This window comes from Zootoca vivipara, chromosome 16 (genome assembly GCF_965207765.1).
Source record: "Zootoca vivipara chromosome 16, rZooViv2.hap1.1, whole genome shotgun sequence".
Lineage (NCBI taxonomy): Eukaryota > Metazoa > Chordata > Lepidosauria > Squamata > Lacertidae > Zootoca > Zootoca vivipara.
Window position 1 is genome coordinate 16,609,702 of NC_142599.1, and position 27,538 is coordinate 16,637,239.

The 27,538-nt window shown below is 49.7% G+C and overlaps 2 protein-coding genes across 9 annotated transcripts in view; both read left to right on the forward strand.

Annotated features, from left to right (window-relative positions):
* MSI1 (musashi RNA binding protein 1) overlaps positions 1-10,945 on the forward strand; it is a 57,996-nt gene extending 47,051 nt beyond the window's left edge. For 2 of the 8 annotated variants that reach the window (XM_060269592.2, XM_035098725.3), the window contains exons 8-15: positions 1,774-1,856; positions 2,682-2,799; positions 3,658-3,738; positions 4,841-4,897; positions 7,350-7,418; positions 7,561-7,715; positions 8,955-9,020; positions 10,208-10,945. In XM_060269592.2, coding sequence (XP_060125575.1) covers positions 1,774-1,856; positions 2,682-2,799; positions 3,658-3,738; positions 4,841-4,897; positions 7,350-7,418; positions 7,561-7,715; positions 8,955-8,996 — 605 coding nt within the window. In that variant the 3' untranslated portion in view covers positions 8,997-9,020; positions 10,208-10,945. Of the gene's footprint in view, positions 1-1,773; positions 1,857-2,681; positions 2,800-3,657; positions 3,739-4,840; positions 4,898-7,349; positions 7,419-7,542; positions 7,716-8,954; positions 9,021-10,207 lie in introns of all 8 variants that reach the window. The other 6 variants (XM_060269591.2, XM_035098724.3, XM_060269593.2 and 3 more) reach the window with 3 other exon arrangements.
* Positions 10,946-18,585: 7,640 nt separating this feature from the next.
* PLA2G1B (phospholipase A2 group IB) lies at positions 18,586-25,593 on the forward strand. Its single transcript, XM_035098662.3, has 4 exons — positions 18,586-20,057; positions 21,467-21,623; positions 23,381-23,508; positions 25,228-25,593. Exons 1-4 carry the CDS (start codon positions 20,021-20,023, stop codon positions 25,344-25,346), a joined length of 441 nt encoding a protein of 146 aa, XP_034954553.2. The 5' UTR covers positions 18,586-20,020; the 3' UTR covers positions 25,347-25,593.
* Positions 25,594-27,538: the final 1,945 nt, after the last annotated feature.

A 27,538-nucleotide genomic window follows, 5' to 3' on the forward strand; every position in this document is an offset into this window, starting at 1 on the left:
CATTGCCCTTTACCTTACCCTGCAGAATAATGGTTTGCACAACTCACTAAGGAATATAACAGCAGAATGAAATTCAAAACAGAAACAGTTAATTGCACATTTATTCAAAATCTGTTGAAAACCATTTAGTTTAATGAATTCAGGGAAATTGGTGGACTTGAGCCAATGATACTAAGTTTTCAAAGTCTGGTGGTCATTTACATCCCATGCCACCCTCTTGCCTGCTTGGCACTCCCCTGGGCAATCCACTGCCCCCTTGGGGAAAGACTGGTCTAGGATGCTGCTTGCTTTCCCTGACGTGGGACTCTACTACAAAATGATTTAAAATAATAAGAAGTATTTGTTGGTGTTTTCATGCTGCCTCAGCAGAGAGATGAAGGGTAGTTGCTTGTTGTTTTAAACAGACACACACACAGCCTCAAATTTGCCTTCGCCCTACCTGAAGGGGTTGCCAACTTCCCAGTCGCTTCCAGCGCCTGTGACTTTTAAAACACATGTTACCATGTGATGTGGTGCCTCCCTCTTAGTGCTGTAAAGGCTTTTTTTTTGCCTTCTGGCTTCAGCAGATCAAACTGCTCATGGAGACCCAAGTGCAGACTTAGGCAGGTCCCCCGTCGCCCCACAGTTCCTCAGTCAAGTGACAACACTAGGCCTACCTGTAGAAATACTTTGGTTTTCTACATGTGGCAAGGTTGAAAGCTGTGTTTTGCACAAGAAGCAAATAAAGTCCTTTCCCCCCACCCTGCCTGCCCTGCATTCACACATGTGGTGGAATCCAGTGGGATAGCTTTTGAAAACCTGGGGCCCTCCAGAGGCTTTAGAGTACATCTCCCATCAGTTCCTGCCAGCTGATGGGAGTTATAGTCCAAGTCCAAAGCAGTACAGTGGTACGTCGGGTTACAAACTTAAATTCGTTCCGGAGGTCTGTTCTTAACCGAAGTGTTCTTAATCCGAGGCGCGCATTTGCTTCATAGGCCTCCCTCGGCCCCAGAAGCGGATTGCGTTCATATCCCGGGGCAAAGTTCGCAACCCGAGACACCTACTTCCGGGTTTGTGGAGTTCATAACCCGAAGCGTTCGTAACCAGGACTGTTCGTAACCCGAGGTACCCCTGTAGTAAGGTAAAGGTAAAGGGACCCCTGACCATTAGGTCCTGTCCATTAGGTCCAACCGACTCTGGGGTTGCGCGCTCATCTCGCATTATTGGCCGAGGGAGCCGGCGTATAGCTTCCAGGCCATGTGGCCAGCATGACAAAGCCGCTTCTGGCAAACCAGAGCAGCACATGGAAACGCCATTTACCTTCCCGCTGTAGCGGTTCCTATTTATCTACTTGCATTTTGACGTGCTTTCGAACTGCTAGGTTGGCAGGAGCTGGGACCGAGCAACGGGAGCTCACCCCGTCACAGGGATTCGAACCGCCAACCTTCTGATCAGCAAGCCCTAGGCTCAGTGGTTTAACCCACAGCGCCACCTGGGTCCCTTTACCACTGTAGTAGTACTCCTGAATACCAGTCGCTGGAAACAGCAGGTGGGGGAGAGTGTTCTCCAGTCCTGCTAGAGAGCTTCCCCATTAAGGCATCTGGGTGGCCACTGTGAGAATTGGACTGGATGGGCTACTGGCCTGATCCAGCCGGTTTCTTTGTATGTTGTGTTTGTGTCTTGACATTCTGACAGGACCTGAGCAGGGGTAGGATCCTAGCCTGGCCTTCATTCTGCCATAGAATGTGATTCTGCAGCATCTTGACCAGGCCATCTGTTTTATTTCTCTTTCAGGTTTTGGATTTGTCACATTCGAAAGTGAAGACATTGTGGAGAAAGTCTGCGAGATCCACTTCCATGAGATCAACAACAAAATGGTTAGGAGGAGGAAGGTTGGGTTGTGGATTCTGTAATGTGTGTGTATACGAAGTGTTAGATGGGTCTTCCTTTGTATTGCACAGCACAGCCACCTGTCTGTGATCTATGTGGCCAGTGATTCCTAGTGTTGTCAACTATACATGCACTGGGAAAACTTGACTAGATTGGAGTTGCTGATTTTTTTATTGTTTTATTCTGGCAGGAATTGCATGCCTTTAAAAGTTGCATGACGGGTGGTAATTCAACAGGTGCAGCTGCCACCACCCAAATATGGGGATGCAATGAAGGGGAACACTCCACCCATTGTGTTTCTGTCAGTTGCGCCACTTTTAAAGAGCCGCAGGAGCCTTGTAAGGGGGGGGGGAGGAGAAGGAAGCGGCAATGGGGTTCCACATTTAATAGGGGATGGGGTGGAAATGAGCAGGAAGAATCCAAGCAGGAAATGCTGTGTGCAAAGAACTGTTCGATCCAAACTAGTTTAGGGCAAACTTTTTAAAAAAGATGTCATGACGGGAAACCAGCCTTTTGTGGCTTAGAAAGGAGACATAAAAAGAAAATAACGGAGCCGTCTTCGCCCTTTAGAAGTTCTGGACAACTCAAATTGGCCGCAGCCAGCACAAAGTTGGGGAATGGTTTTGCAGGCATGGTTATGGAAGGGAGGGGGGGGATGCAGCAATTTTTACAGGGCTGGGCTTGAAGAAAGCTCTTCTGCTTGTAAATCCGACTCCTGGGTGGGAAGTGAGGGGTTCCCCTACAAGCTTACATTTCCTGCACTGTTAGGGGGGCTGTCAAACAAGCGGTCTCCTTTCTGTGTCTCATGTCAGGTGGAATGTAAAAAAGCTCAGCCAAAGGAAGTGATGTCCCCCACTGGCTCTGCGAGAGGGCGGTCCCGGGTGATGCCTTACGGAATGGACGCCTTCATGCTCGGGATTGGCATGTTGGGTAAGGACGGCAAAGGAGCTCTCTTTAACTGCCTGCGCCCCCTTACTCTTTCTCTCTGCCCCTGTTGCTCTGCAGCAGGCAGCCTGTGCTAAGACCTGTGCCCGAGTTGTGTAAGGATCAGCTCTATGATGTCAGAGGTCTTGTGATTGGGGTAATACAGTACATTTGGGCGGGTGGGCATTTGTCATCCCACATTGCCCTCTTCTGGCAGAATGGGCGCACTGCGGATAATTCCAGTGCTAGAGCAGAGTTTCCCCACGAAGGAGGTTACACCTTCCCCTACAGATTAAAATTTGACACGCACATTGCTCTTGCACATTAAGAGCATTCCTTTTGCATGGTGCAAAAGTAAGAACGGCACACACTGCTTCCTGTTTAAAGGAGGTGAGGCGCCACCAGAGCACTTAAATCATGCAGAGGTGCAGTATGGAGACCGGCTCCGCTTGAAGGTGTTTCGAGCACAACACAGGATCCTTTAATGACTGGACTAAGTAAACGTGTGCTGAAAGATTCTTTGTTCTTCTTATCTTAATTTTTCCACAAGTGCTGTTTTGCCATAATTTTGTTGTGCCGACTTGTCAGAGAAACAGTCTCTGAAGTTCTTCCAGTGTCTCGTTATTGTGAGCCTGGCTGCTAGTAAAGGACAACTTATTAAGGGTTTGAACTGTAAGTGAATTTTGTCTCCCCTGAAAAGATTGAGGAGAGCGAGATCCGAACATTTAGAATATCCCTTCTGCTGCCTCTCATGAATGAGGGAATGAGGGGTGAATCAGTGGGGTGTGTGTGTGTGTGTGTGTGTGTGTTCGCGTTGCTGTGAAATAATCTAACTTTTCTCAATGCTTTTGTCTCTGGGAACAGGTTACCCAGGTTTTCAGGCTGCCACCTACGCTAGCCGAAGTTACACGGGCCTTGCGCCTGGCTACACTTACCAGTTCCCTGGTATGTCTCTCTCCCTTTTCTCGGTTGTTGTGCCTTTGTGCTAAGGGTGGGCTCCCCAGTGACCCCAAAATTCATCCCTACAATCCCGGCGGGTGGTGGAGGACGGATGACAGACCTCAGTCCCAGAGTCCTAATGCAGCCCGCAAGGACCTTCAGCCCTTGGGACTCTACCCTAGCCACACACCCTCTCCCTAGGCCTCGAACTCTGATAATGCTTCATTCTCGTCTGGATGGAGATAAGAGAGGGGGTCCATGCGAGTGTGTGTAGAAACTAGCTTACAGCACAAAGATAAAATTCATGCATGATGCTCCGCCCACTTTTGCCTCTGGCCCCGCCCACCAGCAACACGTGGTGTTGTCCAGGAGGGAATGTGGCCCTCGGGCTGAAAAGGGGATTCACCGCCTCCTCTCTAAACTTTTGCCAATTGTCTCCACTCAAGAAGGAAGTGAGAGAAACCTCTGAGGTTTTAATAGGAGCAGGACGCTGATGTTGTGGTTCCCTCCTTGGCCCCATTCTCCTTGGAAACTTGTTAGTCCTGGAAAGGGCAGCTTGCAAGCCTCTCTCTCCCTCTCTCAACCTGTTTTTCTAAGCCCCTCCTTCCCTCCCTGCTTCTGATCCTCAACCCCCACCCCAGAGTTGCCGCCTTCCTGAAAACCGGAACACAAAGCCCTCAGCCCCACCATCTAAAAGCCGGGTATTAATTGAGACTCACAATCAAAAAATCTAACGGGCTCCAAACCTCAAGGACTGAAAAATAATTTGTTATGTCAGTTGAATTTGGGGGGGGGGGTCACAAAAAGCCTGCGAGGCAGGTCACCGCTGCTGTTTGCAAAGGGGGGAAATCCTTTGTTTAGGCGGTCATACTGAGCCAGGGCATCTGGTGCCGGTTTTGAAAGCAGTGGTGGGTCTTCCCCCACCTGCTCCCCACTCTGTTAAGTCCAGGCAGCAACTCTGAGGATTTGCCTCACCAAGAATATTTGTGTTTTCTGCTGCTGCGCCTCTTCTCTCCCCACCCCACCCCTTCCGCTCTGTTTTCTGGATCCTCTCTTTTGGGGACAAAACTGACCACATATCCTAAGTTGTCTTGCCTTTCGTTTTTAGAATTCCGGGTAGAGAGGACCCCCCTCCCGAGTGCCCCAGTCCTCCCTGAGCTGACAGGTCAGTCCCACCGATTTCCTAAACCTTGCAAAAAGCTGGAAGGGTGGGGGGCACAGAGCTTTGGGCGGCTCCAGCCCAGTTACCGCCTTGCAGCTTGTTTTGGGGGAGCGGGTGGGCGGGGCAGTTGGAAATGATCCTCGTTTCCTCTTCCATTTGCGTGAAAATTCAGGCTCTTGTGTTGTTCTGCAACGGCTCCGCGTTCAGGGAAATGTGTTTGTTGTTACATCCTTACTTGAATGGCGCAGCCATTTAACACCACCGATAAGGCACCCACCCACACAACCCTTTTGCTCTTTCTCTCAGCGCTTTTTCACCAAGCCTCACTCTGCAAAGCATAACAGAGACACCACTGGTCAGAATAAATGTTGCTGGTCTGTGTGGATTGAGGAGAAAAGGGGTCGCCTTCAGCCCTCCCCTATGTTGGTTGAGGACTCTGACTCCCATCAACCCCAGCAGCCAGCATGGCCAATGGGTAGAGCCAAAGGCAGCTGTAGGCCCAGAGTTTCCCCCTCCTCTGTCTTCTACTAAGGGAACTTCACATGTTCGTAGGCAGTTTGGAAATCCCTGTTCTGCTCCGAATTCTGGTGCCTCCTCCTAGAACTGTGAACTACTTAGCTACGCTTCCTGCATTGCAGGGGGTTGGTCTAGATGACCCTCGGGTCCCTTCCAGCTGATTCTGCTGCATTATTCCTTACTCTTTGCCCTGCTGAGGCATTCCCTGAGAAAACAGCCATGCCAATGCTGGAACGGCACAGCACTGTTTCACCCTATTTTTCTGGAGATGGAATGGGGTGGAATTTTTTAGGGGGTGCTCCTTCCCTGCACCCACTGTTCACAAGGGAGCAGAGGGCACCTTCTCCCCACCCTCCTCCTCCTCCTCCTCCTCCTCCTCTCTGAGTCTAATGCCTCCCGCCGCTCCCTCCCCATGGCCCTTCCACCCTTTGGCCTGGCCTCGCACTTGCATTTCAGGGCGCACCCCCTGCCCCCCACTGCCATTTCCCCAAAGCTTTGTAGAAGCTGCCACGTGTGTCTCCTGCCCGGGCAGCGCTCTGCTCTTCCTCTCTTTTCCTGAGCTAATGGACTGACAAGCCCGCCTCATCCTCCGTAACATCCCCTCACTCGCCACACTTCCCTCTCTTTCTTCTGAGGTTTGGAGCTTCAGGGGTGGGGGAGACCTTATCCTACTTCCTGCCACGGCTTTCCAAGGTAATTTGTTATAAGCATCCAAAGACCCTGTAGCACAGGTATTCTGATACCATAGGTAATAATAATAATAATAATAATAATAATAATAATAATAATAATAATAATAATAATAATAAGGCCTTTCCCCAGGCTTAAAATCTTGATGCTTCTCACCTATTTTATTTTCTTAACATGGGTATTGAAAAGCTTTATTCCATTGTGGAACTCTCTCCGAGGTGGCACCTGTGTGGTTCTCAGGTGGTCATCCATACAGGCCTGCCTGACCTACCTAGCTCCATCAAGTTGGTGGCCTTGTGTGCCTTCAGACGACGGCCACAGTCTGGAGCTGACAGGATGCTGAATCCAACCACGCTGGCTATCCCAGGTAGACCACAGTTCAAGGTCACATCCACACCATAAAGAGCTATGATACCATGGCCTCCCCCCTCCAAAGAATTCTGGGAGCCATGGTTCATTAAGAGTGCTGAGAGTTGTTAGGAGACCACCCCCATTCCCCTTCCGGAGCCGCTACCCCCTAAGTGGTTTAATAACCAATCCCTTTTCCCAGGGATCTCTGGAAACGGCAGCTCTGTGAGGGGGCTAGGGGGTCTCCTAACCAGTGCTAGAAAAATAGGAGCCCAGTACTCACCATGAAGCTGTTACAGTAAGTGGCACATTTTAAAAATTACAACAAAAAGAACTGCCGGTACTACGAACCCTTGAGTACCCCCTGGGGGGAGCACTTGGCACCCTTAACGAATCACAGCTCCCAGAATTCTTTGGGGGAAGCCATGCCTGTTTAGAGTTCTTTAAATATATGCTGTGGCTGTGACGTTGAACTGCTGTCTGCCTGGTGCACGGAGAGCCGGAGTGGTTGGTATTCAGCCCCAGCCAATATGGCCCAATGAACTACAACTCCCATCATCCCTTGACCAACATTGCACCATGTTGACTATCCCTGATGTAATTAGACAGTGATGTGGGAGGAAACCTATGAAAGCTTCTGAAGCCAGCAGAAGGCGGCTTGTTCCCCCGCCATCCCAGAGATCTAAGAAGAGGCGTTATTCCCTCTGTGGAAATTCTACTCAGAGAGCAGGGATGCGGGAATACCAGTGACTCCCACTCCCATCAGCAGGCGAGGGTCACCGCCTCCCCCACCCCTGGCTTATGGGCACTGGGTGCTCTTCAGATTCACCAGCCACCGACTCCTTCACCACCCCTGCGGGGAAGCCCAGGCCTGCTCTGACGTCTCTCCCTTTCCTTCCAGCCATCCCTCTCACTGCGTATGGACCCATGGCGGCGGCAGCAGCAGCAGCGGCTGTGGTGCGAGGGACAGGTAACTGCCGTGCTCCCTGGGGGGTGGCCACCTTGCTGGCTTTGGGGAAGCTCGATATTTGTTCTGGGTGAGGGGTGGGGCGGGGGGACAAGGGGGCCTTCATTTTGGCATCTTCACTGGCTAGTCCTGCTTCCTCCTGTAGGGTCCACCCCGAATCGCACCGGTGGATTCCTGGGCACCACCAGCCCCGGGCCAATGGCGGAGCTTTACGGAGCAGCCAATCAGGATTCAGGAGTCAGCAGCTACATCAGCGCAGCGAGTCCCGCCCCGAGCACTGGCTTTGGCCACAGCCTAGGGGTGAGTGATCAGCAGGAGGGCCCCATGGGGTGGAGCAAGGGGCTCTCTAAAAAGCAGCCTCCCCCAGCTTGGTGCCCTATGGATGTTTTGGACTACAGCTTCCATCAGCTCCAGCCAACTCGGCCATTTTGGGCTGCAGCTCCCATTGTAGTTGTAGTCCAGGATATATGGAGCGCACCAATTTGGGGATGGCTGAATTAAAGGATGTGAAGGGCTAAGCAAGACCCAACAGAGCCACTGCCAGACAGGAAAGGCGGGCCAGTGACTCACATTCATTTATGTTCGCTTTTTAAAGAAATGTCAGGACTTCTTTAGCTTTGCCTAAAGTCATACTGTATATCCTTCAGTAACAATCATAATTATTGAATACTGCTAAAGCACATAGCATTTTTTTTTTAAAAAAAGCACTGTGCGTATATTAAATTATGAGACTGTCCCTGCCTTCCAGGCTCACAATTTAATAGGTACAGCACGTAAGGAAGTAGGAATGCGGCGGGAAGAGGAAAGCAAGCGTTAGAACAGCTGCTTTTTCACTGGCCGGTGGATGGGTCCAAGTTGGTCTCCCCACTGCTATGATTATCTTCCTAGGAGGCAGTTTGTGCAGCCCTGCCAGTGGCCCTTTCTGATGACAAAGGCCAGAGTGCTCTGCGCTTCAATTCTGCAGCACCAGATAACTCAGTTGGGTTATTTGATATATTTCTTTAATTCATAAAATTTATATACTGCATGATTGCAAAGCAAAAAACCCTGAAAAAGCCACACTCTTTTTTTTGTTCAGTATTTTACCCCCTTAAGGAGCCATTTTCTGTCAGTCGTGTTATGAAATATGTGAGTGCAATAAAAAATAAAACATTTTTAATTTATAAAACAACAACCCCAGATTAAAATATACACCAACATTCTACATATCTGGGCAGGTTTTTCCTTAGCAAAAACATTTTTAGCAAGCACCAAAAAGGGTACAAAATGAGGCACCTGCCTGCTGGGAGCTCCAAGGTGCTGCCACACTGAAAGTTCCATTCTTTACAAATGTGGAACGAGAATTTTGTAGCACCTGTAACAGTGCCAGTTCTGCAGATTGAAGCAGTCAAGAGGGCACATGTGGGGATAAGGTCATCTTGTAGGTAAACCTGTTATAGTGAACACACACACACACACACACACACACACATGGTACATTGTGAGTGGTTCAAAGCTCTGCAGATAATGTCCAATCAATGTCATTTCATTGTTTTGAAGGGACCTTTGATTGCAACAGCGTTTACTAATGGTTACCACTGAAGCTGAGGACCAAGGAAGGAGGAGGTAAGGTGGCCAGTGGGGCCTAGGCTACCACCGTGTGTTGTTCATAGGTCTGTCCTTGAAGACAGTTTTCGAACTCTTAGTTGAACTGTAGGGTGAGGTGGCCATAGTCCAAGATATTAGAGGGGATGCCTCCTCCCATAGATAACTGTCTGTACTTCAAAGTCAAGTGGTAAGACCTGGGGTGGTTCTCTGCATCTTCTGGCTTTAACAGAGGATCGGGCAAATTCATGCTTTCAGCGGCTAATAGCCACGATGGCTGTGCTCTGCCTCCATAGCCTGAGGGAGCAATACTCCTCAATCCCAGTTGCTGGAAACCACAGGAGGGGAAGATGCTTCAGCGCTTGCGTCCTGCTTGTGGGGCTCTCAGCCATCTGGTTGGCCACTGTGAAAACAGGAGGTTGGACTGCATCAGCCATTGGCAAGCTCTTCTTATGTTCAAAGCCTGTCTCCTCCTTTCTACATGAGGGGAAAGGCGCGCCCATTGTCTTGACACAGATGCTTGGCTGTGTGAGAAAAAGTCCTTCCATTTGTCTCTCATGGGGTGTTCCCATTGTGGAGTCTAGCATTATGTTGGGCATTGTAAAGGATTCTTTAGCTGCGATTCCTGCATTGCAGGGGGTTGGACCAGATTAGCTTTTGGGGTGCCTTTCATCTCTACGCGGGTGGACACTGTGGTCTAAACCACTGAGCCTCTTGGGCTTGCCGACCGCAAGATTGGCGGTTCAAATCCCCGCGACGAAGTGAGCTGCCATTGCTCTGTCCCAGCTCCTGCCAACCTAGCAGTTTGTAAGCACACCAGTGCAAGTAGATAAATAGGTACTCCTATGGTGGGAAGGTAAACGGTGTTTCCGTGTGCTCTGGTTTCTGTCACGGTGTTCTGTTGTGCCAGAAGTGGTTTAGTCCTGCTGGCTGGCCACATGACCCGGAAAGCTGTCTGTGGACAAATGCCGGCTCCCTCGGCCTGATGAAAGCAAGATGAGGGCCACAACCTCATCATCGCCTTTGACTGGACTTAACCATCCAGGGATCCTTTACCTTTACTTTTTACCATTGAAAGGTTCTATGAGAAGGTGTGCCTACACACTCTTAAGACAGCTGTGAATGCAGAATTCGGGGGGGGGGGGCTAATCTTCACGATCATTCTTTTTTTCATTATTTCCATCTCCCCGCACCCTTTGTTCTTGCAGATTCCCCAGTGAGCAAACCAAGGACAAGCAACCTGGAGGATCCGGCAACACTTGAGGGATGAGCCAAGATTTCATTTTTAGTAAATAAAACTGCACACTCGTGGCTGTTTGCTGGGCTTCTCCCGGCCTGCCCTGATCTCTCCATTGACCAGATCTTGAGCACTGGATTTGAGCGCAAGGAGATCTTGTCTCCTCTTCTTACTAACCGCTGACCGTTTACACTTCTCCCCAAACCCTCCACCCCGACAATTCTTCTTTTATTTATTTTTGTTAGCTTGTTAGCTTTTATTTTTTAATCTTTTTGGGGGGGGGAGGGAGTGGGGGGGGTGCTGGGGAAGGAGGACCGAGGAGGTGTGAAGTCAGTCCTCTCATTGTCATTGTTTTTTCGTTGTTGTGGTTCTTTTTGCTCTTTTGCAGAGCCTCTCAGAAGAACCGTTTTTATGAATTTGGATTTTATTTTATTGTGATTGTGAGTAGGGGGTAGCTTTTATTGAGGAATATTTTTATTTGGCTTTGAAATCTTTTTGTTTTGTTTTGTTTTTAGATATATATTATATAAATATATATTTGGGGGGGGCAGGGCAGGAGGATGGAACAGGACTCGGTCATGAGAAAGCAAAAGGTTATCTCGGAAAAGACGCATTGAGATGTCAAGTGAAGGCAGTTCCGAAGGGTAGGCAGAGAGCAGGGAGATGTTGCAGATTCTCTTTCTCTCTTGTCTCTCTCTCTCTCTCTCTTTTTTTTGTAAAAGAAGAAACCTTTTCTTTCTATCAAGGGTGAGGCTTTGAGAAACATGCCGAATTAGCAGAAGGCAATTGCTATGGAACGAATAATGAACTGTATATTTTGCTAAGTGGGAGAAGAAGAAAAAAACACTATTCCTTATGACTGAATTCCCCCCTCCCCTCCTTTCCCCTCCCCTAGATTTTAGGCTTCTGTGGGTTTTTATTATTGTTATTTTGTTCTCCACCCCCTTCCCTTCGATCTTTCCTGTATCATATGTAAATATTGCAGGGCGGTCTTCGGCCTTGTTGTGCACCGAGCAAACTCTGGGTTTCTTAAGCTTCCTTTCTTTTTCCTCTTCTCATTCTGGGCCTCTTGATGCCGAAAACGTGAGCAATACTCTCTCCAGTTGGACCGTGATGAACCTCTTTTCCCTTCCCCTTTTTTATACCTTTTACTGTATAAGATTTTAAGACCTCTGGGAGTCTGGTGGGATGGGGAGCAGGAGGAGGAGGAGGGCGCTTGGTGGGTGTTGGGTAGGGGTGGGGGGGAGGGCGGGTTTGGAAAGAATTGGGTGAGAGCTACTTGCATCATCTGGTGCGGAGGGGGGGCTGCTGTGTTGCTGAGCGGCTTGCGCCAGGCTCAGCGTGCGGGAATCGTGCCCCCCCTCTCATGACGGTGCCAGCGCCCGCTTTAGAAAATGGCTTCTTCAGCCACCACTGCTGGTCTCTGTTGACGCTTTGGGTGGATGTAACTCTCCCAATATTTACTGCTTCCTGCCAAGAGGGTGGGCAATAGCTTGGCGGAAGGGCGGGGGGGCATCGAGGGCGTCTGTTCGCCACCCCCCCATCCCCCTCACTTTTTACTGTAAAGGTGGGTGATGATTCAGGCAAAAAAGGTGTGTGTGTGTTTGTGTGTTTTGCTAGTGAGGGAGACTTAGGCTGTGATCCCACACCCTCCTAAACCCGGCCATCAAACCCAATGGGCATTATTTCTGATTAAAGGCCACATCCATACCATACATCGAAAGCACATTGAATCCTGGGGACTGTAGTTTGCCAAAGGGCGCGGAGAGTTGTTAAGAGACCCCCCTGTTACCTTCCCAGAGCTACAGCTCTCAGAGTGGTTGAACCACCGACCCCCTCTTTCCAGGGGAATTGGGAAGGGAAGGGAAGGGAGGGTCAGCTCTAAAACAAACTATGGTTCCCAGGATTATTATTATTATTATTATTTTGTAGGGGCAGGGGATTCTTGGCTGTTTCGAGTGGCTTTAACTGGTATGGTGTGAATGTGGCCCAAGATCTGCACCGGTAGAAAGGTTCTCAGGGATCCTGTGAGTGGGGGGGGGGGAGCCCTGGATCCCCACCCTGTTTTACTATGCCAGGATACCGTTTGTTCTTAAGAAAGGCGCATTTGAATCATAGAATTGTAGGGCTGGAAGGGTCCCGAAGGGTCATCTGTAGTCCAGCCCCCTGCAATGCAAGGATCACAGCTAATCTTGCTGTGACCGACCCCATTGGGAACCCCGGCTTCCTGTCAGGGGTGAGGTGAGCAAAGTTTGCCTCCTGCGATGGAAGTGGAAAGTGAAGGGCCACTCTGCACACGTTCAGTGCTCTCTTTGAAGCAGGAAGTTAAATCCCCGTTCATTTCCCCTTGCACGTGGCCCTCTGCATCCTCCTTTGACTCTCATCTCGCGTGGGCCTTTCTTCGTCTTCCGCACCTCTTCTATCAAGATTTGCTACTCCACAGCCAGGGAGAGGCTGGGAAGTGTGACGTGTCTCCCCTTGGAACAGGCATGGGCAGTCATGCTCTCTGGGTGTGACTGGACTACAACTCCCAGCCTTGGCCTGGCTGCCTGCTGGGGCTGCTGGGAGTTGGAGCCCAAGCGCAACTACGCTGGCTATCTACTCCCTAGGCCACATTTGCATGCCTCACTTTCAAGCTGCTTGCCTTTTTTGTGGGACTCTTCTCGCTACCATGAGGAAGAGCCGTAGCTCAAGAGGCACAGAGTGCCTGCTTTGGGTAGAAGGTCCCAGGTTCATACCTTAGGGTCCGCGTAGACAGGAATGAGCTAGATGACCGATGAACTGACTTGTGCAAGGGAGCTTCTTTGTATGTGACATTCTGTGTGGTGAGGTGCTGCCCCAGAGTGGGCTTTTGGGTCGCTTCTGACTACTATACTTGAAACCCCTCCCCCAGACCCATTTTTGGGGAACCAGCGTCCTTGCAGAGGCAAGCTGTGGCTCAATCCAGATCTAGATGTGGCCTTTCCAATGGATTTTGGGCATCACTAAGGTGGGAAGCAGGCAGACCCGACCCCTGTGAGGCCTCCTCCAGAGAGCGAAAGTGTGCGATGCGAAAGGATTCAGACATGCTGCAGCCATGTCCCTGCATCTCTGCTTCAACCTTTCAATAAGGCAACATTTTGGTGCCTGAAGGGGAAGATCTCAGTGGTGCCCACTCTCTCTCTCTCCATACGCCAATCAATGGAGCTATCAGTCCAGTGTGATGATCTCCCATGCAACCTCCATTGAAACGAACAGCATCTGTGCAAGAGTACCATAGTTCGTGACATTACAGGCACTAGCCACTGCGCTCTGTCTACTACTAACTGAAGGGCTCTTTCGCAGCTCCTGTTTCTTCCAGGGAGGCTTGTGCCAGGGACCTTCCTTCTGGATCGATTGCATGTAGGGAATCTTGTGGATAGCTGTTGTGTCATCTACATTTGGGGGACGGACGGAAATGCCTTGGGCCCACCCTTCAAAGAATTGCCACTTTGGCAAGGAAGGAAGCTGTGGGGTCCGCTGAGCCCCTTTGAGGTGGCAAGAGGAAATCTATCTATATATGTTTTGGGGATGTGCAAAATCCCGCTTGTCTCAGGTTCCTTTGTCCTGGCGCCTTTCTCCTGCACAGCCAACCAGGAGGGGGTCTCTCTGCCCATTGCATTATTTAGGCACAAAGTGCACTGTACAGGTGTGGCAAATGTGCAGTTTGCGTAAGGGCCATGGTAGAGAGCATCTGCTTTGCATGCAGGCGGTCCCGGGTCCAATCTCCCCCCATTATTGCCAAGTAGAACAAAGGCTCCTGTCCCAAACCATTGAGAGCCTCTGCCTGTCAGTGCAGACAATACTGAGCTACATGGACTAAGGGTCTGACTCGGTTTCAGGCAGCACTCCATCCATCCCTTGCTTGCAGCTTCTTCTTGGTGTGTGCATAATTAGTTGCAGGCCTAATTTCCTCCCTGCGTGTGTAATGCAATACTCCATGGGTGAGAATTTCCAGTTGCAATAAATCAATACCCTTTTGTTGCCGGGGGTGGGGTGGGGAGCTTACATTTTCCTCTTCCGGGGCTGGGTCTGAAATCTGTTTAAACTTGAACCAAAGACCTTGTCTGAGCCTTTTCTTAAGATGCAGTCTGACACTTATGCCCAGGGAAAATAAAACACAGCTTCATCTTAAGTCAAATAATAATAATAATAATTTTTTAGCGCCTTTTCTCAAACTTAGCCCCTATGAGCAAGAGACAAATCCAGCCTTCCCCAACCTAGTGCCTTCCAGATGTTTTGGGCTCAGCCCTCAGCCAATACAGCCACGGCATCTACTCGAGCATGCCCATGCTGGCTGGAAGCTGATGGCCATTTTCCCCCAAAAGAAATGCAGAGAGCACCAGGTTGTGGAAGTCTGAACACACAACAACACCCCAAACAGGATCTTCGCTTCCTTAAGACTGGTGACTAGTGACCATTTTTTCAAACAGCCTTGAAAGTAGCAGAAAAGAGCCAGCGCCGTTTCCTGGAGGTCCTGCTATAACAACTTCGCGTTGAGCAGGTTTTTGACCAGGATCAGTTTAAACTTCATGCAGCCTGCAGCGGCTGCTCCGAGTTGGGGAGTCCAGCAATATCTGGAGGGAAACAGGTGTCCCTTATCCCTGCACTCACTTCAGAGTGCATGTTTTAATGCTGCTTTATCCGGGGGGGGGGGGACAACTTCATGGAGGATAAAGCTGTCAATGACTGTGTTTTACCTCCACTGTTGGAAGCAGTGAATGCAGGTGAGGAGAGTTGTTATTGCGCACAGGTTCTGCCCGTGTGCTTCCCCAAAGAAGCACCTGGATGGCCACTGTGGATGGCTGGACCAGATGGGCCCCCTTTGGCGTGATCCAGCAGGGCTCCTTGTGTTCTTATGGAGCCTCCAGGTCCAGAGGCAGTCTATCTAAATTCCTAGGGGCATTTTGCTCTACTTGTGAGAGAACAAGAGGCCAGACTAGATGAGCCTTTGGGCCTGATCCATCTGCAGGGCTCCTCGTACATTCTTATGCATATAGAAAACCAGTGCGTTGTGCTTTGTGATGTACCCCAGCCCTCCCTCACCTGCTAGTTTTCATGTTATTAGGGAAGACTTCCTCAACTGGAACCTCCAAACCCAAGCGGCAGAGACATCCACTATGCATGCAGGTTCAATCCTTGGCATGCGATCCTGCAGGGGCAGGGCTAGGAGGGGCTCGGCCGCCAGTGTAGACAGTACTGAGCTAGACGAACCAATGGCTTGACTTGGTATAAGGCAGCTTCCTATGCTGCTATTTAACTCGGAACCATGAGGACTAGCACCTTGTCAAAAGAAAGGGCCCTAGGTCACTTGACAGAGCACTTTGCATGCAGAAGGTCCCGGGTTCTGTCCCCAACGGCATCTCCGGGCAAGACTGGGAGAGACCCCTGGCAGAAACCCTGGAGAGCCACTGCCAGTCAGTGTAGGCAATACTGAGGAGACGGACTCAGCGATCTGACTCTGTATAAGGCAGCCCCCCCTGCATCCTGAAGTGGAGCAGTCCAGGTGTGAAGCCTTTTGACTGCCTATCAGCGCCACCCACCCCTTTCTGCTCTCTCTCTCTCTCTCTCTGCCTCATGTCTCCCTCCCTCTCTTTGGGGTGATGTCCTTGCTGCCTTGTCCTCAAACCCCAAGTCCCCACCTGAAGCAGGTCATAAATATTGGGAGAGTTCTCTTTTTTTATTCTTTTTTCTTCTTTTTTTGCGGGGCGGGGGGGAGAGGGAAGGAGCGGGGGGGTGGGGTGGGATAACTTAGTGAATTAGTACTGGAAACACAAAGCAATAATTTTTGTTACTGAGACGAGTCTGTATGTCCTTTTTTTAAAAAAAGAAGAAGTGAAAGTGCGGCCGTGATTTATTGGGTTTATTTTTATTCCTGAGTCTTCAGCCTTGGGTGGCTGCAGAGGGGGTGGGGGGACACACACAGCCGTGCCTCCCCCCTCGGTACACGCGCTGAGCTGCTTCTCCGACCACATCCCTTACCTGCGGCACCACCAAGATCCAGAGTTTGCATTGCGACTCTCTTGGCAACAGCCCAGGTGTCAGGGGGGTGGGAGGGCCTGTGATTTGGGGGGGGGGAGCTACTGCTGCTGTGTCTGTTCTTTTTTTTTAAAAGAGAAAAAAATAAAGCTGTGGTTTTTATTAAGCCAGTTTTATTATACGTCAATGTTCTCTCTCCATACCTGTAACCCCTTTTTCCAGATTTTCAGTTTTAAATTCCTAATAAATTATTTGAAAACGGCTTTTGGCTTTGTTGGTGTGGTTTGGAGGTGGGCGAATGCTGCCGCGGATGTGTGCTGAGTTTGCACCTAGAAATCTCTCTGCGGGGAGAACGGGCTGTTGGGGTGTGGCTCAGCAGCAAAACGTCTCTTCATACAGAAAGTTCCCAGTTCGATCCCCAGCATCTCCAGGTAAACTCCTGCTTGAAATTCTGGAGAGCTGCTGCCAGTCAGTGTAAGCTCAATAGGCCAGTGGCGTATCTCAGCATAGGGCAGCTTCCTGTGTTCCTATTTGGAAAGGGCCATCCTTCAGTGGCGGAGTGCCCGCGGAAGGTCCCTGCTCCAATCTCTGGCACCTCCAGGTAGAGCTGGGAATAGATCTGAAACCTGGGGAAACTGCTGCCAGCCAGTGTTGACATCACTGAACTAGACGAACCAACAATCTAATTCAGTGTAAAGCGATGGGGGGGGGGGAAGGGCTCCTGCCTTGCATGCAGAAGGCCCCAAGTTCATTCCCCAGCAGCACCTTCAATGTCCCCTGTCTGAAGCCCTAGAGACCCACTGCCAGCCAGTGTAGGCAGCACTAAGCCAGATGGATCAGGGATCTGACAGGAAACAGGCAGCCTCTTAAGTTGCTATGTTGTGGTATGGTGGAGATGGTCCAATGACATTTGATGTTTTCTACCTGAGACTCCAAAACCTGAAGAAAGCCAAGAAGCAGAAGAATTGGGAATCTGTGGACCTCAGTCATCCCTGACCACTGGGCATGCTGGCTGGAGCTGATGGACTGCGGTTTCCCAACTCCTGGCGCAGATCGAGGCCTACATCTTCTGATGACAAACATATTTCAAAGCAGAAACCCTGTATTAAACTGCAAAACCCCATTTATCCTCACAACAACCCTGTGAGGAGATGAGAGTGACCGGCTCCCAAGGTCACCCAGTGATTGTGTGTGTGTGTGTGGGGGGGTGTTATTTGTTGCTTTTTGTTTTGTTAACGCATTTTCTGTCCTCGTTTTGTATTTTCATGTCGTGAACCGCCCTGTGATCTTCGGTTGGGGGGTGGTGCACCAATTTAATAAACGGAAATATTCCGCCTGCAGAAGCCCCACCGAAATCAATAGGCGTGCATTTCAACCTCCCCACAAGAAAGCCTTGAGCCAGCCTGCTCCTTCACAAGTGCTGCTCTCCCAGGGCTTGGGGGTCTGCAGATGGACTCGAACTGGATTGCCGCCAGTGTCCTATTACGTCTTGGAAATCTGGGCAGCCGCCAATGTCCTGAGAGCAGGCCCTCCTGGCCACTCGAGCTGATGGGCTGTTTAGTAAAGGGAAACGAGGACATTCTTGGAACTGAGGAATAGCTACGTGGAGGTTCTGGTGTTGACCCTAAATTGGAGTGAGTTGCCCAATCGGAGGCGTTCTTAAAACAGCCATTTCTCCTTCCCTTTTAGCCTGGCACAGCAGTAGGGGGGGGGGGGAAGAGGGCACCTGTTGATTTTCGCACAATAAATTTACGAACCACGCTTTCCATTTGCACAGGTGTCATTAATCAGCAGAATGCAGCTTAGGTGCTGCCGGGGGAGGGGGAGAGTGCTTGCCAAGCACCCAAGCACCCCCCAAGCCATCTTGGGGTTGCTTTTGTCGCAGCCAAGGCCAACGAGACCCAGCGTGGAATAGTGGTTAGAGTGCTGGACTAGGACCTGGGAGAGACCAGGGCTCGGATCCTGACTTTGCTGTGAATCTCACTGGGTGACCTTGCGTCAGGGAGTCACTAACTCTTAAAAACCCACCCTACCTCACAGGGTTGTTTTGAGGATAGTATGGAGAGCTGGAGAACTCTGTAGGCCATCTTGAGCTCCCTGGATGAAAGGTGAGATAGACATGTAATTAACGAACAGATAAAATCTTCTGTTATTCTGAAAATAAATTCTCAAATTGATAGTGTAATGTCTCCAGGAAACCCTGGACTTCGACAGTGAGGAAGCAATGCTGCTAAAACAGTCTTTACTAAACTGCAGTCATAGTTTATTAGTTTATTAAAGAGTTACACACACAGGAACGACATCCTCCCTGCAGCCCTAACTGTTCACCTAACTGTCACAGCTGTGCCAACTGCCATAACTGTCACATACATCACAGATGACATCCTATTTCATGTGCCACGTATACTTGAAATGATTTTGCGGTCGTATCCACAATATCATTTCCATGAATGGAAAACTTCAAGAGGCTCCCAAGGTTCGTGGTCGAGTACATTTCTATCATCCACCCATTCATTCATTCATTCATTTGGTATGGCACCCTTCTTTCAGACGGAGTCCAGCGTGGCAAACACAGCCACAGTAAATCTTTTTTTTTTAAAGAGCATTCTTAAAACATTGTAAAAACAGTTTAAAACACCTCATTCCATGATCTCGGAGTTTCCAGAAACAGTGCATATCAACCATCAAATGCCTGGGCAAAAAGATGCTTTCAAATCCATCCTGAATGTCAGTAATGAGACAGGCATGCATACCTCACCAAGGAGGGCATTCCAGAACCAAGGAGCCACCACCGAAAAGGCCCCGTCACAGGTCAGTGCCAAATGGGCAGCCCCTGGTGGCATCAAGGCCTCGCTTTTTGATTGTAGGTTCCAAGACAGTGGTTAATGGTTGAACACGTGTACCCATTCCATCCCTGGTGCCTTCAGCTGGGTAAGGTAAAATCTTTCCAATAATGAGCCCTTGGGGAAACTGAACAGACCATCCTTCTCTAGCCACCCAGAGTGGTTGGGGCAACCCATTCAGATGGGCAGGGTACAAACAATAAAATGATGATGATGATTGCCTGGAACCATCAGTGCCTTCCATCAGTTGGGATGGCTCTCTTATTCAATCCAGTTAGGTTAGGAAATATCCTTCGATCACTCAGGGTGCTGACAGAATTAGCTAGCCTTTCTCCAGCCTGGTGCCCTCCAGAGGTTTCCCACTATTAACTCCCAGCAGCCTCCGCAGCATATGACTCTCCTGGCCTGGGTCTGATGGGAGTTGTAGTCCAAAACAGCTGGGGGAGGCGGGCAGGGGCAACCCGGTCCTTATAATTCTAAAACAGACAACCTGGGGCAGGAGTAATTTGGGATTTGCTTTGCCCGCTGCCCAGGAATCCTAATTTAAACTGTTTTGCATCCAGCGACTCTTCTCCCTTGCTATTCCTTCCAGGATTAGTCCTGGCAGCAAAAACTGGCTATGTGGGTTGAGTCCTGGTTGAGTCCCAGCTTGAATCGTGGTGGAAAGACCACCAGGGTTATGTTTTTAAAAGAGGGTGTTTTTGAAACGAGATCCCTCTCTAGCGAAGGCTAAGCTGTGCATTGGAAAGGGAAACGGCTGTTTCCCCACAGGCCTTGCTTGACACTCAAGCAACACTCCCCCCCATCAACCTCTGACGGAAAAAGGATGCATATAGAAAGGTAAACAGGACACTCTTATCTAGGATCCAGGTGCCAAGGGGAGGGCAGGGTATAAAGATGCAGGGAATTGAAGGACGGCCACTAGGAATTGGACGCCTGACGAAATGAACCTCGCCCTTCTCCTAGTCCTCCTGGCATCAGGTGAGTTGCAACCCAGTGAAGTTGTGAATTCCTTGCTTTGCAGATGCCTTCTGATTGGCCTGGAGAGGTGGGTTTTTTTGTTTTGCTTTTGCTATTTGGGTGGTGCAATAAACTTGTGGATTTAGAGGAAACCACCTGCATGTCTGGTTCAGACAGTGGGTGCCTTTAAAAATAAAAATAAAAAAGTCATCTTGGTGGCTCCTTCCTCCTTCCCCATTTTTTGCAAGCGATATATTGCAATCACAAGTATTTGGAGTGTAAACGGCTGTGTGTGACCTAATCTCTGTAATATTGCACAAGCACCTTCACGGGGGGAACTTCCTAAAAATGTTTTTGAGGTGGTCTGGAAGACCGTTTTCTTGTTTTTCTTTGAAATAATTGGATACAATTTGCCCCAAGCAAGAGTTTTATAATATTTAAAGCACCCTGGCCTGTGAATGGTGTTCTGGGCACCTCTTGAAGCATGGGTGTGTCCAGGATTTATGTTGGCGGGGGGGAGGCAGGACTTTTGTTGGGGGGTGCAGAACTGAGCTATCTGCGATGCGATTGGTCAGTTAGTTATTTTTATTGTTTTACTTGTTTTAGGGGTGCAGCTGCACTCCATGTACCCATCCCTCTGCTATGCCCATGCTCTGAAGTCTTCTCTTTTGTTCCAGCATTGCATGCCTTCCCTTCTTGCTTGGCCAGCTGGGAAGAACAGCTCTAGCCTGGTAATTCCCAGACTTGCACTCTGGGGGCATTAAATGCGATGCATTAAATCTGCCAAAGAGCTCCGAGAAGCCCAAACTGTAAGCCACATCTCTGTATGAGTTCCTGCTCCAGTCCTCTCTCTCTCCAGTTAGTCTCTACCTTAAGCAGGCTTCCTCGACCACGGCCCTCCAGGTGTTTTGTGACTACAATTCCCATCATCCCTGACCACTGGTCCTGCTAGCTAGGGATCATGGGAGCTGTAGGCCAAAAACATCTGGAGGGCCGAGGTTGAGGAAGCCTGACCTTGAGCATGACTGGGCCATTCCATTGCTCCTGCTGCCCAAGCTCAGCAGAGTCCTGTGCTTTTCCAAGGAGTGTGCCTGTCGCAACCCGGCATGTCCATTGCAACCCTGCATGCCCAAGGTTCAGGCAGAAATATTTAGCTTGTTTCTGGCATTGTTCATGGCTTGGACAGCTCAAGTCCGTACAGCATAAGACCCTTAGCTTCAAGGTGGTGAGTTCAAGCCACTGGAACAATAAATACATTTTAAAGAGCAAAGGAACTGAAATGCAAAGTTAAACATACAGCCATTAAAAAGGTGGGGAAAACTACCTTAAAAAAAAAAGATACGTACTCACAGGAGCTTTTGAAAGGCCCTCTGAGCATGCATCATCCTCTGAGAAGTTTTTGTGCGAGTGTGTGTCGCTTTGTTTCCTAGCGGGCACTGCCCATGCTGCCGTCCTCCGGAACCTGTGGCAATTCCGTAACATGATCAAATGCACCATGCCATCCAGTGACCCCCTCAGGGATTATAACAACTACGGCTGCTACTGCGGCTTGGGGGGCAGCGGTACGCCAGTTGATGACCTGGACACGTAAGCAGCCATCTTTCTTAAAGCACTCAAACCCTCTGCTCGGCGTTGTGCATTCTCATTGTGTTTTTGAGATGTCTGCTATGAGGTAGGTCCCGTTGGAGCAAACGTCCCCCAACTGTCTGGCTTCCAAAAGTTTTGGACTACAAGAACTTCCTGACAGTAAGAGCTGTTCGACAGTGGAACTTGCTGCCAAGGAGTGTGGTGGAGTCTCCTTCTTTGGAGGTCTTTAAGCGGAGGCTTGACAGCCATCTGTCGGGAATGCTTTGATGGTGTTTCCTGCTTGGCAGGGGGTTGGACTGGATAGCCCTTGTGGTCTCTTCCAACTCTATGATTCTGTGATTCTACAACTCCCATCAGGCCTGGTCATCGCAGCATAATGGGAGTTGTAGCCAAAGCACCTGAAAGGCATTCGGTTGCAGAAGTCTTATCTGGAGGGTATGATAGCATGAGTCAGGGTTGGAGAACCTGGCCCTTGTGACTTTCTCCCAGGCCAGGCCCTTTGCCAGGCCTACTTAATAACCTCCTTGTGTTTATTTGGCTTCCCTGGAGTGTTTCCTTGAGTGTTGGGGTGTGTGTGGGAATTAGCCTACGGCGGACAAGGGTGGAATCCAGACACATACCGTATTAAAAATGCTTTGAAAATGTTTTTTTTTAAAAAAAAGTTTTGAAAAAATATATTGAATTTGCCATAGCTCGCCATCACCATCTAGTGTCACATTTGTATAATGCACAACATACTTGAAATGTTTTTATTTGCAGCTGTATAACTGAGTCCAATGTTTTCTCCCCATCACATCCACACACACACCCCGCCCACTGCAGTTGTAGTTCAGCAACATCCAGAGTGCAAATAGTTCTCTGTGCTGGTTCGCTTCTGCCCAGCCTACCTCACAAGGCTGTTGTGAGGCTGAAATAGAAAGACAAAGGAAAGATGTCTTCACACAACACAGGTCTTGGAATTCGCTGCCACAAGTAGTGCCCCCTACCTTTGACTCTTTTCATGAGGTGGCGATTAGCCATGTCCGCTACCTGGTTCAGAGAGAGTACTTCCCTGGGTTGGGGGGAGCTGCTTCTTGCTTGTGGGGCTCCTCGAACCATCTGGCTGACACTGGGGGAGGACAGATCCTGGACTAGATGGACCTTTGGCCTTAATCCAAGATGGCTGCTCTTCAATTCTTTCAAGAGATAAGAATGGAACACCCTCAGTCAAGGACAGTCTACCTGTAAATTCCGAAGGCTGGTTGCCATCATGTCCTGCTTGCAGGATTTTCTGGGAAGAACCTGCCTTGCCATGCACTCTTTTAAAAAATAAAAATAAAAAACTATTTATGCTCTTCAGGTTTATAAATTTCATTAATTTTACAATCATTTTAACGTTTCAAAACTTGACTTCCTTCTGCAGTTCTTTAAATTTATTTTTAATATCTTCTGCATATCCGAGATTAACTTAATTGGCTCATTTATCTACTTTAAATATATACTCTTAGAAAACTGCAGGTTATTACAATAATCCTGCCAATGTTCTTATCTGTTTACAATTTATCTGTAAATATTCGGCAAACCATTTTCATTCTTTTATATAAAAAAGCTTGTTGTCTTGATTTCTTATTCTTCCAGATGCCTTGCCACTCTCTGGATTAGGTAGAGAGCTTGGTCTCTTTCAGCAAGAAAGCTTTCTGAATTTGTGTCAGGCGCCCGGAGAATCATTCTGAATCTCCCCCCCCCCCACTTCATTTTTCTTTTTGCTTCCTGAGCAGCTGCTGTCAAATCCACGACAACTGCTATGACGCAGCCAAGAAGCACCCGGCCTGCACTTTCATCCTAGACAATCCTTACACAAAGACCTACTCCTACACCTGCTCTGGCACCGAAATCACCTGTACAGGTAAATGCACTTCATATGCCATGCTTAGCAGAGGCTCTGGCGCAGTTGGTAACGTACCTGCTTTCTTCCTCACAAGTGGAACAGACTCTCATTCACTTGAGGTTTTGAAACAGAGCTTGGATGGCCAACTCTACAATTCTATGATTCTAAAACCTTGGATCTGGTCCCAGGCTTGTGCCATCAGACCCACCTTTCCCAAAGCTGGTGCTGGTCCCAAATACATGGCTGAACTACAACTGCCATCATGCCTACTCTGGCTGGCTGATGGGAGTTGGAATCCAGCAACATCTGGAAAGCCAGTTTCCTGGTGCCTGGTCTAGGTAAAGGTTTATGCCAGGGCTTCCCAAACTGGTTGGGTCTCCAGCTGGTTATGGACTACAATTCCCATCACCCCTGGCCACTGGTCCTGCTAGCCAGGGATGATGGGAGTTGTAGTCCAAAAAAGCAGCTGGAGACCCAAGTTTGGGAAACTCTGGTTTATTCCTATGATTACAAATCAGATGTGGTCGGAGAATATGTGAGGACGATACAGAGACACTGACAAATCAGATGTGGTTGGAAAATATGTGTGAGGACGATACAGAGACACTGGCGTGCAAGCGTTTAACAATGTGATCAACTGGATCTGCCTTACAAAGGGAGTGAGCCAATGAGGGCAATTTTAGGCTGAAGGGTTTGTGTGGATTAGTGGAACCACTATTTAAGATCCAGGACACCGAAAAGGAAGCAGCTCTTCATGCAACACATAGTTAATCTATGGAACCCCCTCCTGCAGGAGACAGTAACAGCCACCAACCTAGACGGCTTTAAAACATGCAAATTCATGGAGGAGGCTATAAATGGCTATTAGCTCTATTGGCTATGCTCTGCCTTCACAGTTGGAGGCAGCAATGTTTCTGGACACTGTGAGAGCAGAATAGTGGACCAGATGGGCGATTGGCTTGATCCAGTAGGCTTTTCTTAAGTTCATTCATTCATTCAATGTATATTCTGCGCTTCCTCCCAAAGGAACCCAAGGTAGCAAACACATCCATTCATTCTCTCTCCAAAACATGGGCATAGCCAGAATTTATTATAGTGGGAGTGATGCAATTGGTCAGTTAGTTAAGTATTTTTATTTATTTGATTGGGGGGGCAGCAGCTGCTCCCTCTGCACCCTGCTGGCTACGCCCATGCTCCCAAACATTCTAAAAACAGTTTAAAACGTTTTCTCATCCAGTGATCTCTGGGTTCCCAGGAACAGTATTCTTCACCCACCCAGCGCACTTGGGGAACAGGGATGTTTTTAAATTCCCCTTGAAAGTCAGTAACAAGGGAGCCAGGTGCATCCTCACCAGAGGGAGGGCATTCCACAAACATGGAGCCACCACTGAAAAGGCCCTGTCAGTTGGGGAGGGGTCAGCAACCGCTCATGGCAGAGGCACCACCACCAGGACCTCACCTGCTGATGGTTGATATTGGGGAAGGGACTTGTTTGGTTAACTTGCATCCCAAGCCACTTACGACGTTATATGCTCATGCTACCACTTTGAATCAAACTCAGAAGTCCACTGGTAACCAGCCTAAACTCTAGCAGTTTCAAAGGTATTTGGGGACTGTGTCCTCAGGCGGTCATGGGCAGTATTTGCTTTCCTAAAAGGGAGAGGGGCTGGGTTACCTGGGCTCAGGTGCACCTGAACTCCTGATTCACCCGCCTTCTCCCAAATTTTCTTTCTCCAGAAAAGAATAATGAGTGTGAGGCTTTCATCTGTAATTGTGACCGCAACGCCGCCATCTGCTTTGCGGGGGCTCCGTATAACAAGGATTACAAGAACTTGAATTCCAAACTCTGCAAGTGATGTTTGGGGCAACCCAGTTCAAAAGGCCCTTTGCAGGCTCCTCAAGCAGGGAAGCTATTGGAGACCCGGCTTAAAAGAAAGCTTCGTGCTGAGTTTGTTTGCTGCTGCAAATTTAGGAGGATTGTTTCGTGTGATTTTTTTTAAATGAAGGTGTGCTGGTGGGTGGGTGATTCCCTGAAATCTTTTAAATGTGCAAATAAATAAATAATGAATGAATGAATGTGCAAATAAATACCAGTAATAAATGAATAAATGAACAAACAAACAAACAAACAAACTGGGGCAGGGGCGGGGGTTGTGAATGGAGTCTTCTACCACAAGGGGGCTCCTGCCTCCATCCTGAGTAATAAAATAATTCCATTTTATTTGGAATTACATGCACACGAAAGCTCATACCAAAGCTCATGCACACGAAAGCTCATACCAAAATATAAACTTAGTTGGTCTTTAAGGTGCTACTGAAGGAATTTTTTTATTTTGCTTCGACTCAGACCAACACGGCTACCTACCTGCAAAATAATTCCATGTTAGGAGTTATCATTAGGAAAGGAATTGAAAAATAAAACTGCTGTTATGAAAGGGTTGTTGTACAAATCTATGTTGCAGCTGCAGTTCTGGGCGCCTCGTCTCAAAAAGGATATCGCAGAGTTGGAAAAGGTTCGGAAAAGGGGAATGCAAATGATGAAGGGGATCAACTCCCCTGTGAAGCAAAATAAAAAAAATTCCTTCAGTAGCACCTTAAAGACCAACTAAGTTTTTATTTTGGTATGAGCTTTCGTGTGCATGCACCTGTTTCAGTGTATCTGATGAAGTGTGCATGCACACGAAAGCTCATCCTATATAATAATGTCCATGTTGTCCCTGCGTCCAGATGTCCCGTGTGTCCCTGGGGTACTGCGCATGTCCCCCAGAGACACAGGGATTGGACGGAGGGACAACCAGGGACACAGGGATTGGACCCGTGCTCTCGGGACACAGGGAACAGCCAACTGCCGCTCCGCCAACCGCCGCTCCGAAGCCCAGTCTCATGCTGGAGGTGCGCGGTGAGGCGGCGGGGGAGAGAAGCGCTCCCCCCCCCCCGGCAGCCTTGCCGCACACCTCCGGCATGGGACGGCGCTTCCTCGGGGAACCCGAGGAAGCCGAAGCGGCAGCGGGCGCGGAGGGAGGCCCGCTTTGGCTTGGCAGCGGCGGGAAGAAGGGGAGGAATTCCTCCCCTTTTTCCCGCCACCGCCAAGCCAGTCCCGGAGCCGAATTGCGGCGCGGCGGGGTTTTTCGCTGTTTGCCTCCCCCAGGGGAAGGCAAACGGCGAAAACCCCCCGCTGCGGACTGGCTTGGCGGTGGCGGGAAGACCCGCCACCGCCAAGCCAGTCCCGGAGCCGATTTGCGGCGCGGCGGGGTTTTTCGCCGTTTGCCTCCCCCAGGGGAAGGCAAACGGCGAAAAAACCCCCGCTGCGGACTGGCTTGGCGGTGGCGGGAAGACCCGCCACCGCCAAGCCAGTCCCGGAGCCGATTTGCGGCGCGGCGGGGTTTTTCGCCGTTTGCCTCCCCCAGGGGAAGGCAAACGGCGAAAAACCCCCGCTGCGGACTGGCTTGGCGGTGGCGGGAAGACCCGCCACCGCCAAGCCAGTCCCGGAGCCGATTTGCGGCGCGGCGGGGTTTTTCGCCGTTTGCCTCCCCCAGGGGAAGGCAAACGGCGAAAAACCCCCGCTGCGGACTGGCTTGGCGGTGGCGGGAAGACCCGCCACCGCCAAGCCAGTCCCGGAGCCGATTTGCGGCGCGGCGGGGTTTTTCGCCGTTTGCCTCCCCCAGGGGAAGGCAAACGGCGAAAAACCCCCACTGCGGACTGGCTTGGTGGTGGCGGGAAGACCCGCCACCGCCAAGCCAGTCCCGGAGCCGAATTGCGGCGCGGCGGGGTTTTTCGCCGTTTGCCTCCCCCTCAGGGGAAGGCAAACGGCGAAAAGCCCCCGCTGCGAACTGGCTTGGTGGTGGCGGGAAGACCCGCCACCGCCAAGCCAGTCCCGGCAGGCCGCTTCCTCTAGCGCCCGTTTTTAAACGGGCTAAAATCCACTAGTACCAAAATAAAAACTTAGTTGGTCTTTAAGGTGCTACTGAAGGATTTTTTTATTTATTTTGTTTCGACTCAGACCAACACGGCTACCTACCTGTAACTCCCCTGTGAAGAACAGCTGTAG

Bases quoted from the DNA above. Each gene is read 5' to 3' on its own strand.
- PLA2G1B (XM_035098662.3), top strand. From the start codon at position 20,021: ATGAACCTCGCCCTTCTCCTAGTCCTCCTGGCATCAG. The intron at 21,624-23,380 runs GTAAGCAGCCAT...CTTCCTGAGCAG, and splicing joins CCAGTTGATGACCTGGACAC to CTGCTGTCAAATCCACGACA. The intron at 23,509-25,227 runs GTAAATGCACTT...TTCTTTCTCCAG, and splicing joins CACCGAAATCACCTGTACAG to AAAAGAATAATGAGTGTGAG.